At 41.3% G+C, this 12,948-nt stretch overlaps 1 protein-coding gene across 1 annotated transcript in view; it reads right to left on the bottom strand.

Moving 5' to 3' along the window:
• Window positions 1-12,948, bottom strand: part of EPHA10 (EPH receptor A10) — a 1,221,975-nt gene that overhangs the window by 212,599 nt on the left and 996,428 nt on the right. Inside the window, exon 7 of the mRNA XM_073665886.1 lies at window positions 10,588-10,753. Within this exon, the coding sequence (XP_073521987.1) occupies window positions 10,588-10,753 (166 nt within the window). The remainder of the gene's footprint in view (window positions 1-10,587; window positions 10,754-12,948) is intronic.

Below are 12,948 nucleotides of genomic sequence, written 5' to 3'. Positions count from 1 at the left end.
GTGGTGGAGGCTGAGGATAAGGAGAAGAACATAAAACAGCCGAAATGAGGAAGCGTATACCCATGTGCGGGTGTGAAGCCGTGCATGTGAATACACCTCCCGAAATGACACAGTGAATTTGACTTTATATTACCCTGCTTTCATTTGGTGGTGATGAGAAATCTGGCCCAATCAAGCCCTTGTTCATTTTGATAAGGGTCAGCTTGTCAGCATTGCAGTTGACAGGCGTGTGCGCTTATCAGTTATAATTCCCCCAGGGGCACTAAAAACACGCTCCGATAACACGCTAGCGGCAGGGCAGGGCAGGACCTCCAAGGCGTACAGAGCGAGTTCATTCCAAGTGTCCAGCTTGGAAACCCAATAATTAAAAGGCACAGAGGAATCACGGAGGACACTGGTATGGTCGGCAAGGTACTCCATCACCATCTTTTGAAAATTTCCACTCCTTGTGAGAGTTCCCCGTGCCTCAGGGTCTGTCTGAAGGGAGGGTCTGAGAAAACTGTCCTAGAACGTTGACAGTGTTCCCCTGCCTCTGCTGGGTTGGAGTTGCGTCTCTCTAGCATGTATGCCTTGCTTGGGCAACGAACTGTGACCTCTGCCGCTAGAGTGTTCAGATGGGAATTTTTATAACAGTTCTGCAGCAAGGGCCTTCTGGTACTGTCCCATTTTTGTAGACCTCTCCTCCTCAGGAATAAGAGAGTGAAAGTTCTCCTTGTAGCGGGGGTCTAAAAGTGTCACCAACCAGTAATGACTGTCACCCAACATTTTGACAACGCGAGGGTCACGGTTAAGGCAGCGTAACATAAAGTCAGCCATGCGTGCCAGACTGGTAACGGCCAAGACTTCCGTGTCCTCTCCAAGATGACGACTGACCATGCTCTCCTCCTCCTCCTCCCCCCTGTCCTCTGGCCACCTACGCTGAACCGACGGTATGACAGTTGTACAGGTTCTACCATCTACAGCGCATGATACAAGCTCATGTTCTTCCTCCTCCCCCTCCTCTCCCTCATTGTCCCCCAATGCACGTTGGAAAGAGATGAGGCTGGGCTCAGTGTAATCGAATGCTATGGCTTCTTGATCCATCTCATCATACTCTGGCTGCAATGCCTGCTCTTTAATTCTCTGCAGAGAGAGTTGCAAAAGACAGACAAGTGGAATGCTGACGCTAATGATGGTGTCATCGCCACTCTCCATCTTGGTGGACTCCTCAAAGTTTGTCAAGATGGTACATATATCAGACATCCAGGTCCACTCCAGAGGTCTTTTGTGTGGAGTCTGATCTGAACATCGATGGCCTTGTTGCAGCTGGTACTCCACAACTGCTCTCTTCTGCTCACAAATCCTTTGCAACATGTGGAGGGTAGAGGTCCAACGTGTGGGGACATCACACACCAGTCGGCGTGACGAAAGCTGCAAACGCTACTGCAACACAGCAAGGGCGGCGGAAGCTGCAGCCGACTTGAGAAAATGAGCTGACAGGCAGCATACTTTGACGAGCAGATCTGGCAACTCGGGGTACGATTTAAGAAACCGCTGAACAACAAGGTTAAGCACATGAGCCAGGCATGGTACCTGTGTGATCTCGACTCGCCTCAGAGTCGCCACCAGGTTATGGCCATTGTCACACTCGACCATGCCTGGATGTAGGTTCAGCGGTCTCAGCCACAGATCTGCCTGCTCTTTCACAGCTGTCCACAACTCACAAGCAGTGTGAGGTTTCTCACCTAAGCTTATGAGTTTCAGCACAGCCTGTTGCCGCTTGGCGGAGGCAGTACTGCAATGCTTCCAGCTTGTAACTGATGTGGTGATATCTGAGATGGAGGCTGAACATGAGGAGGAGGAGGAGGAGGATGATGCGCAGGAGCTGTACACTGTGGGGGCAACTCTGACTGACATAGGGCCTGCAATCCTCGGTGTGGGGAGGATGTGTTCCGTCCCAAGGTCCAACTGGGTCCCTGCTTCCACTATGTGTACCCATTGTGCCGTCAGGGAGATGTACCGTCCCTGGCCACAAGCACTTGTCCACGTGTCCGTTGTCAGGTGGACTCTCCCAGTAACAGCGTTGTTGAGGACACGGCAGATGTTTTGGGACACATGCTAGTGTAGTGCGGGGATGGTACACCGGGCAAAATAGTGTCGTCTGGGGACCGAGTACCGAGGGACGGCCACCGCCATAAGGTTGCAGAATGATTCCGTCTCCACCAGCCTAAAAGGCAGCAGTTAAACGCAAGCAGTCGTGCAATGTGCGAATTTAGGACTGTGGACTGTGGGGTGTTGGCTGCGAATTTCCGCTTTCGTTTAAAGGTCTGGGATATGGAAAATTGAATGCTGCGGTGGGACGTGGACGTGGACGTTGATGCTGTTTCTTGAGAAACTGCCATAACAAGTGAAGACTGAGAGGAGGGGGCATCTCTGCATGCAGTATGGACAGGGGATTGCCTTGCACACAACACGGGGTTCTATTGCACGCACAACAGTGGAAGAAGCAGTGGTGACAGCCGCTGACACTGGTCGTGGACCCTGGGGTTCACCCCACAAAGTCTGGTGCTTTGCTGCCATGTGCCTGATCATGCTGGTGGTGGTCAGGCTGGTAGTTTTGTCACCCTTGCTGATGCTGGCATGGCAGGTGGTACAAATGGCATTTTTGGGGTTATCAGCAGAATCTTTAAAAAAATTCCAGACTTTGGAAGACCTACAGGTTGTACTGCAACATCCCTCGTGTTAGTGTTAGGTGGAACTGTTGCCTGACTTCTATGTGCGGCCACCACACTGCTTCTTCCTGCATGTTGGGGTACTCTGCCTCCCTCACCCTGTGTGCTGCTGGCCTCTCTCTGCATGTCCTCCTGCCACGTTGGGTCAGTTACTAGATCATCCACCACCTCCTCCTCTTCCACTTGCGCACCACGATCCTCCTCCTCACTTCCTGGCAATTGTGTCTCGTCATCGTCCACCTCTTGTGACAAATTGCCAGCGTCGACTTACTGTGCCCGTGGCTGTTCAAATATTTGGGCATCGCTACATGGGATCTCCTCTTCCACAACTTCAAGCGGAGCAGGTGAGGGGCACAAATATGGAAATGGACCAGTGAACAGCTCTTCAAAGTGTGCAAGTGTGGGATCAGTTGCTGTCTGACGACACTCGGCATGGTGGGAGGAAGGAGCATCAGAGTGAGGAGGAGTATGCGGTCGAGACTCATGGCTACTAAGATTTGACCGTGTGGAAGACAGACCGGAGGTGGTGGTGCCCAGGTAACTGGAAGTATTATCTGCTATCCAATTAATAACCTGTTCACTCTGATCAGTTCGCAATACTGGTGTTGTTCTGTGCTTCCCTAGTAATTTGGTCAAGAAGTGGGAGCGAGAAGATGTGGCTGTTGGTTGTGGCACATTTTCACCTTGGCCATAGCCCCGTCCTCTGCACGCACCATCACCAGAACGTCCAGTTCCACGTCCCTTGACACGCGCCTTGCCCATTGTAAAGGAAGTAAAATAGCTTACACTCGCACTATCAATGGAAAAAGGGTAAGAAAAAGTAGATTAGAACCGTGGAAGAGGAAAACCACAGTTCTATTTCTCTGGCCTACACCCGACTCTTTTAAACAATCTGAACAATCAGGGAGAAACTATTACTGTTTTTCTTTACGGAAAAAATACCAAAAGCTGAATAATAGAGATTTTTTACCATGGAATGGCAAAACCACAGTTATTGTTTACTGGGGTATACCAGACAATTTTAAATAGATATAATTGCAGCTGAACAGTGAGCAACACACTCAAACAGTTTTTTTAGGTAAAAATGGCCCAAAAGAGGATAATACAGAGGTTTGAACCGTGGAACTGCAAAACCACATTACTATTTCTATGGCCTACACCAGACTATTTTCAACAAATATATTTGTGTCTGAACAATCAGGGAGACACTATTAATTTTTTTTTTTTATGGCAAAAAATGGCAAAAGCAGGATAATAGAGATTTTTTACCGTGGAACGGCAAAACCACAGTTATAATTTACTGGTGTATACCAGACTCTTTTAAACAGATATATTGATGTCTGAACAATCAGGAGACACTATTACTGTTTTTATTTACGGAAAAAATACCAAAAGCTGGATAATAGGGATTTTTTACCGTGGGACGGCAAAACCACAGTTATAATTTACTGGTGTATACCAGACTCTTTAAAACAGATATATTTGTGTCTGAACAATCAGGAGACACTATTACTGTTTTTCTTTACGGCAAAAAATGCCAAAAGCAGGATAATACAGAGATTTGACCCGTGGAGCTGCCAAACCACACTTCTATTTCTCGGGCCTACACCAGACTATTTTCAACAGATATATTTGTGTCTGAACAATCAGGAGACACTATTACTGTTTTACTTTACGGAAAAAAATGCCAAAAGCAGGATAATACAGAGATTTGAACCGGGGAACTGCAAAACCACAGTTCTATTTCTCGGGCCTACACCAGACGATTTTCAACAGATATATTTGTGTTTGAAAAATCAGGAGACACTATTACTGTTTTTCTATACGGCAAAAAATGGCAAAAGCAGAATAATAGAGATTTTTCACCGTGGAACGGCAAAACCACAATTATCATTTACTGGTGCATGCCTGACTTTTTAAAATAGATATATTTGCGGCTGAACAGTGAGCGACACACTCAAACTGTATTTTTTTAGGTAAAAATGGCCCAAAAGTGGATAATACAGAGGTTTGAACCGTGGAACTGCAAAACCACTCTTCTATTTCTCTGCCCTTCACCAGAATATTTTCAACAGATATATTTGTGTCTGAACAATCAGGAGGCACTATTATTGTTTTTCTTTACGGCAAAAAATGCCAAAAGCTGGATAATAGAGATTTTTCACCGTGGAACGGCAAAACCACAGTTATAATTTACTGGTATATACTAGACTCTTTTAAACAGATATATTGGTGTCTGAACAATCAGGAGATACTATTACTGTTTTTCTTTATGGAAAAAATACCAAAAGCTGGATAATAGAGATTTTTCACCATGGAACGGCAAAACCACAGTTATAATTTACTGGTATATACTAGACTCTTTTAAACAGATATATTGGTGTCTGAACAATCAGGAGATACTATTACTGTTTTTCTTTATGGAAAAAATACCAAAAGCTGGATAATAGAGATTTTTTACCGTGGAACAGCAAAACCACAATCATCATTTACTGGTGTATGCCAGACTTTTTTAAATAGATATATTTGCGGCTGAACAATGAGCGACACACTCAAACTGTTTTTTTTTAGGTAAAAATGGCCCAAAAGTGGATAATACAGAGATTTGACCCGTGGAACTGCAAAACCACAGTTCTATTTCTCGGGCCTACACCAGACTATTTTCAACAGATATATTTGTGTCTGAACAGTCAGGAGACACTATTACTGTTTTTCTTTACGGCAAAAAATGCCAAAAGCTGGATAATAGAGATTTTTCACCGTGGAACGGCAAAACCACAGTTATAATTTACTGGTGTATACCAGACTCTTTTAAACAGATATATTGGTGTCTGAACAATCAGGAGACACTGTTACTGTTCTTCTTTATGGAAAAAATACCAAAAGCTGGATAATAGAGATTTTTCACCGTGGAACGGCAAAACCACAGTTATAATTTACTGGTGTATACCTGACTTTTTTAAATAGATATATTTGCCGCTGAACAGTGAGCGACACACTCAAACTGTTTTTTTTTTATGTAAAAATGGCCCAAAAGTGGTTTGAACCGTGGAACTGCAAAACCACAGTTCTATTTCTCGGGCCTACGTCAGACTCTTTTAAAAATATATATTTGTGTCTGAACTGTCACAGACACACTTTTTTTCTTTTTTTTTAGGGGGGACACGAAAATAAGATGGGTATTTGTACAGTGTGAAGCAGGAAAAAAAAAAAAAAGAGGATTTAGATAAAAAGGATTTTTCCTGGCCCCCGAGACCTGGAGCTAAGTCCAGCAATTTCAGCAACAGGAGCACACAGGACTGTAATGCAGCGTTTGCTGGTATAACCACTGCGTCTCCTATACAGCCTGCCTGCCTGATATCTGGGATGGATATTACTCCTGAGAAGGACTGTTTGTTTGATCTGGCAGCCTTTACAGACCCTACACTAACTATTTTACAGCATATATCTCTCCCTAAATCAGCAGCGCTGTCCCTACACTGTCTGATCCCAGCCGTCTGTGTCCAAGTTGGCGGCGCCCGGTTTTAAATAATCGAGGTGACGCTGTGCGGCCAGCCAATCAATGTAATGCCCACAACCAACATGGCTGTGGAATTACAGTGACTGGCTGACAATCCCTGCATGTTCATTGGCTGAGCGCCAAACATGCAGGGCGGAGACCCGAGCTCCCACCTGAGTAAGCCGGAAATGCTCGGTGCTCGCCGAACATCCCGAGTAGCGTGATGCTCGGGCGAGTACCGAGCAGTGTCGAGCATGTTCGCTCAACACTAGTCATCACATAAACAAAAATTTTAATCCATAAAGTTGAAAAGAGATGACATGCTGGTATATGGCAATATAAATAAAATGCTCTGAATTGGGATTCTGTAGGAATTATGTAGCCTTATCTTTCATGGTTACTTCCTAGATGTCACAATGGAAATACAGTAAATAACAAATGTATGTAAAAATTGTTTCTTCTTTTTTAGAGAAAATGCAATTTATGTATTTTTGAGTAAATGATAAGACATGCATTAATGTTTTGAAAATAGCTTTTCAATCAAGGTCTCCATAAATATTCATGGGTCAAATCACTTTTCAAGTAAAATGCAGTAGTTTTGCAGAACATGAACCATTTTTATGCTAGATTATCAAATCACATGTGCATCTGTTAAACTTCTGAATTACACTGTAACTCAAAGAGACCAAGCAGCTATGAATTTTTATAATGTGTCCTGTTATTGGAGACAACTCTGTGTCAACTTACAAAATCCAATGAAAACCAAAAGTATATAATAACACTTCTGTCACAACCCAAATCATCATTGTCAACAAGGCCTAACATATGTGATAAAGAATGAGGCTCTACTCCAAAATGTCTGATTTTTCTTGGAAATGGTGACCTATATAGAAGTTAGGGTTTTTTTGTGTAAGCAGAAACTGCCAATCTAACCCATAACCACTACTTCTGCATGTGGTAAAAAAAAAGTCTAAATCATATCTTGGAAATAAAAATGTAAGAATAGGGAAACAAGTGCAGTTCTGACGAGTATGCTGCCCTAGACATAGTTCATCAGTTAAAGGGGTTATCCGGTCCAAATCGATAAGTCTACATTCACTCTGTGTGACTGCAGACTTATGAATCCCCGTAGCGCATGCACTGTGTGCTGCTAGGATTCACTGATTTCTGAGCCGGGACTGGAGGGTATGTATGAGTTATACATACTCCGGCCAGCGCCCGACTAGTGGGTCTGGCCTCACTCGATACATTTGTACTGAGCGATGCCACGCCCGTTCCAGTGGGCATGGCTGACTTGAGGGCGCAGTCTCACGCCATACCAGTGTTCAGAAGTGAGGCCATGCCCACTTGTTGAGAGTATGTATAACTCATACATACACTCTGGTCTCAGCTCAGAAACTGGTGACTCCCTGCAACGCACAGTATGTGTGCTGTGGGAGTTCATAAGTCTGCAGTCACACAGAGTGACTGCAGACTTATCGATTTGGACCGGGCAACCCCTTTAAGTGTGAAAGTCAGTCTTCTAACACCATGTTATCTTTCACTTCCATTCAAAATTGTTCAGCCTCCACTGTATTTCATTTTATAAGGAAAATTTACAAACTTTCTGCTATTTGCAATGAACCAATGACATAAGAACAGTTTAAATAACTCAACAAAACTAATATAACAAGTGGAATCTCCAAATTTGCTACAAAATGCCACTTTTAATGAAGTCTCAGAATTATTAACCTCCTTCATGATAAGAGTCTTAAGTACTTAGAGCACTTGTTTTTTGTTATTGTTAGCGGCAAACGTGATGCATAGCTGAACACCAGCTCATGGCAGTGTACCTGAAGAATCTTAGCTCATCCCTCCTGGGAAATGGCCTCCAGTGCACTAATGCAGGGTTCCTCAACTCCAGTCATCAAGGCTCACCGACAGGTCATGTTCTCAGGATTTCCTTAGTATTGCACAGGTGATGGAATTATAGCCTGTGCAGGGGATGTATTTCTCACCTATGCAATACTAAGGAAAACCTTAAAACATGACCTGTTGGTGGGCCTTGAGGACTGGAGTTGGGGAACACTGCACTAATGCATACTTGGGATCATTGTCCTTTTGGAAGGTCCAATCAAGCAAAAAGATTCAACTTCCTCACAAACTGCATGACATATTTTCCTAGGATTTTCTGATTGAATCTATCTTGCTCATCTTTAATATGTTCCTTACTGCTTAAGCTGAAAACTCAGTGCCTGCTTTAACTAAATCTACAAATCTACAACTTTTAGCTATCCACATCCCTTCCCTCCTCTCTCACCTTCTAACAAGCTGCTGTTACAAATCTTGTAAAACCATCACCCCCCCCCCCCATTGGTTGTTTTCTCTGCAGGTCTTCTAATTACAACTCTTGCTATCATGAACCAAGAGCTTGTTTAAATGTCCTGTAATCTCTATCTGTAAATATAGTGATAGATGTTAGAGATAAATGAATATATGGAATTGAATTTGACTCAAATATAGAACAATTCATAAAATGCAGTGTGATTTTGTGCTGAGCTTTAAAGTTCTACTAATACTACAGCTCTGCTGTGCACCAAAACTAACAGTCAAGGAGCAGTGCCTGGCCGAGCAGAAACCAAGAAGTAAGTGGACTGTAAGGAGAATGCAGAGCTCTGAGTTGCTCAAGAGACAACTTGAGAATGACCTCTTTAATTCACGTCAATAAAAGCTGAGCTTCACTTCATTAACTGAGAATGACCACTACATAATGTGCGGAGCTACGGTGTTCTGACTTTGCACAATGTGTACTTCCATCACGCAAGACCTATTAATACTTGATAAGTTGGGCTACAAATCTAATGTTGAAAATCTATAGAAAGGATAGGTCATCAATATTGTAATCATATAGAACCACTTTAATATAATATATCAGTGTAATATACTGTATATCCATTTCAACTGCACATTGCAATGCTTGATGTTTTACAAGGCAAATGTTAGTTGTGAACTTATTTCTAAGTTTTCAGCATTGCTGTTTTGTAAACCCAGGATTATGTGTTTATCGCCATTTATTCACTATGCAGCTTGCCCTGTTTCAACAATAAACTGCACATTTTGTACAAATATTTTAGCAAAGATCTGGTTGTTAAAATTTAAGTGTGTCATCATGACAGATTTGTTTTTTACTGCTTCTGCAAAATTACATAGTTTGCAATTCTGGGAAATAAAGCATAACATATATACTAATATATCTGCTTATCTTTATAAATGCATGTTAATAAACATTCAGATGTTCAACAAAGACATACAGATTGCAGTTTTAGCTATTATTTTGTATTAAAACAGCAATAACTCAGTGGATAGAGCTGTTGTGTTTCAGGTCTATACAATGTGTACATGCGGTAACCACAGACACTGAAAACAGCTAATCGGTGGGAGCAGGGTATCGGACCTTAATTAATTAATATTCATGATTTATCTTAAGGATACTGTAGTCCTTGAAAACTTGTTTAATGCCATATAGCTCTTTACCCCTGGACAGTCAGGATGTACTCGTATGGAGCAAGGTCAGGAGCTGAACCCATTCCATGCCGGTACATGCCGGCTATAATATGCAGCTGCCATATGTTTGTAACAGTAACGACCAAACAGAAGCAACAATTCAATGTTACTGTTAATCATTGCTGATGTCATTTAAATGGTGCGAATGACAAAGGCATTCATGGGAACTACTGTGTTCATGCATCAGCTTCCATTACCCCCCCACGACCCTCAGTGATGTGATCATATGGTGTCTCGATTGCATGCTCCAGTTCCCTAAAGAAACTTAAAAATAAAGTAAAAATATATATAAAGAATAAATGAATATGAAAGTTTAAATCACCCCCTTTGCCAGTTGAAAAATAAGGAAATAAAAGCAATTATAAATAAACACATTTGGTATCATCATGTGCTTAAGCCGTTTCTGTGCTGGTATATATGAGTTATACATACTCCCAGCCAGAGCACGTCCAGTTGAAGGCCACGTCACTACTCGGGGAACTGCCTCGCTCAATACAAGTGTATGGTGCGAGGCCATGCCCACTGGCCGGGATTATGTATAATTCATACATATCCTTTGGTCCCAGCTCAGAAACCGGTAAATCCTTGCAGTGCACAGTGGGCGGATTCATAAGTCGGCAGTCACAAAGATTGACTTATCGCTTTGGACCGGACAACCCCTTTAATGCCATAAGACTTATCAAAATATATGGGAAAATTGGAAAACTGTGCATGCAGATTAAAGCCAATATATCTGAAATAGTAACACTGAAAATACTGGGACCTATAGTCTGCAAATCATGTTATAACCTTGGTACATTTTATTTTGGCAGCAACTTGGAGGACATAACTTACATTCTCCCAGAGTTTCCACTTCAATGCTTGGACTGAAACTTCCATAATCTTGGGAGGAAGATGATGTGCGGATTTGGAAGACATAGACTGTTGCTGGTTTCAGGTTATGAACAGTTACTGCTGTCAAGGGTGTCTTTAGTGTGGAGTAACTTTGGTCTCTTTGGTCCTATGAAAAAAAAATAAAATATATTTTAAAAATACCCCAAAATTGTGCATCTGCCTTTGCTCCTGGCCTTGTAAAACTTACTGTTCTGCCTGGCTGCTTTTTAAACATTTATGCATTATACAAGGTACTGAGTTAAATTCACATATCACAGTGCCAAGACACAAGGGCTTTTCAACAGCTGCAGGCCAAACTCATTCCTTTAATAGACAAATCCCTATTATTAGAGGATGCAAGAAATCTGTTATCTGAAAGCAAATGATTTTCAAGTTATATACTTTGGTTTTTGATTACAAGATGGGAAATGATCTATACTTCTCAGTTAAGAAAGCAATGAAATGCAAGGTGACTATCTATTGCTGTTATCAGTTATAACGAAATGAAATGCACCAAAATGTGTTAGAGTAAAAAGAAGTACATTAATCTGCTCGACTTGGATCAGCTTTGATATACCTGCTTGAACTGAGCAGCATATCAGCTCTTAAAAATCAGAGTATAGCTATTAAGATAGTTCTGCTCCTTATTCAGAAAATGGGCTGGCCATTGTAAAGGACTCCTGAAGTATGATGGATACTATGATGGATACTAAAGATATTTCTGGCTGAGGATGCTACATACAGAAGGTGAGCAAAAGATAAGAGGTTTCTGCGAAGTTCTATTCTGAAATCCTCAAACGCCAACACCCACCTGTTAGACAAGAGGACATCTGCAGTACTCTTATGTATGACTTGTGTGTAAGACGTGTGTATGACTTTGTGAATAAGGAGCATGTGTGTATGACTGTATGTCTGTGTGTATGACTTGTTTGTTTGATTATGAATAAGGAGCATGTGTGTGTGACTTGTATGTATGATTGTGTGAATAAGGAGTATGTGTGTATGACTGTGCATGTGTGTGCATGACTGAATAAGGAGGGTGTGTGTATGTCTGTGTGAACGTCTGTGCGTATGACGTGTGTATGTCTTGTGTGTATGACATGTGTATATGTCTTGTGTGTATGACTGTGTGAATAAAGAGTAGTTGTGACTAAGATGCAGTACCAGACATAACAACATAAATGAGAGTGTCAATCTGTTTATGTACTAATACTTCTAACTTTTAGACAGAGCAAATTTATTAAAATGTCCTATGGGTGGATGATAAATTTGGTGCATTTTTAGACTGGCTTGTTTCCGTCAAATAATAGTTGCCTTTATGCTATAAATTTGCGCCAAAATGTTTGCTTGGTACACTGGGTGTCATCTCAAGTTTTACTATTAAAATTATTTCTATTAAAGCCACACCTCTTGTGAATAAGTGGTAAAAGGTGTCTAAAATGCATAATAAATGTAGTGCAAGGGATGTTATATCTTACTTATATTTTTTCAGTTTTTGATGTTTCATCAAAATTTGTAAGGAAAAATAAGGAGCGGAAACTACAGAGAGAAAGATTATAATTGATAGATTCACATCTGTTCTATACTTTGCGGCTACACCTGATTTTGGCTTAAAGATAAGGTTGATACACCGATAAAAAAAATTCACATCAACAACTTTTTGATACAAATTAAAAAGACATGGTATAGTTGAAAGGTGACGATCATGAGTAAAGGTGCACTGCGTATCAGAAATACATTAATGTTTTTGCTATTGGAAAGCATGTGGATGTACTGATATTTTATTACCTACACCATTAAAATTGAAGATTTTATCAATTGAGCTTGATGTTATTCCACTACAGTATACTATGACTTTTTAATATCTACAGTGATGCTGCTCCATACTAGGGAAGAAAATAGTCTGTTAGGGTGAGTTGTCTATTTTCTCCTTTGCCAATTCAAAAGGACCTGTGAACAGGTAAAAAGTGGTCAGTTTTTGTTCTTATGTTATTCTTACTGCTTTTATGAGTGTGTTATTTTTTTCTTCATTTAAATTTGCCATATGGTTCCAGAGATGTAGGCCTTTTGTTAAAGGGAACAAATAATAATGTACATACAGGAACACATATTGTAAAGTTATACTATAATTGTAATAAACCCTTTAATATAGAAAATATATTTGGCCTTAATGACTAGATAATTTATTTTCATCTACATCTTCCAATGTGATGTACATGGTACAGTGTACAAAGTGCCCTGGAGATACTTATATTAGGGAAACAAAGCAAAATCTGCAAAATCTACAAACGAGGATGAATCTACACAGGCATACTATAAGGA

The sequence above is a fragment of the Phyllobates terribilis genome, unplaced genomic scaffold, assembly GCF_046119375.1.
Source record: "Phyllobates terribilis strain yellow unplaced genomic scaffold, ASM4611937v1 Scaffold_2__4_contigs__length_985480577, whole genome shotgun sequence".
Taxonomy (NCBI): domain Eukaryota; kingdom Metazoa; phylum Chordata; class Amphibia; order Anura; family Dendrobatidae; genus Phyllobates; species Phyllobates terribilis.
The sequence above is the reverse complement of the archived record's forward strand: the minus strand, read 5'-3'. Positions and strand labels throughout refer to the sequence as shown.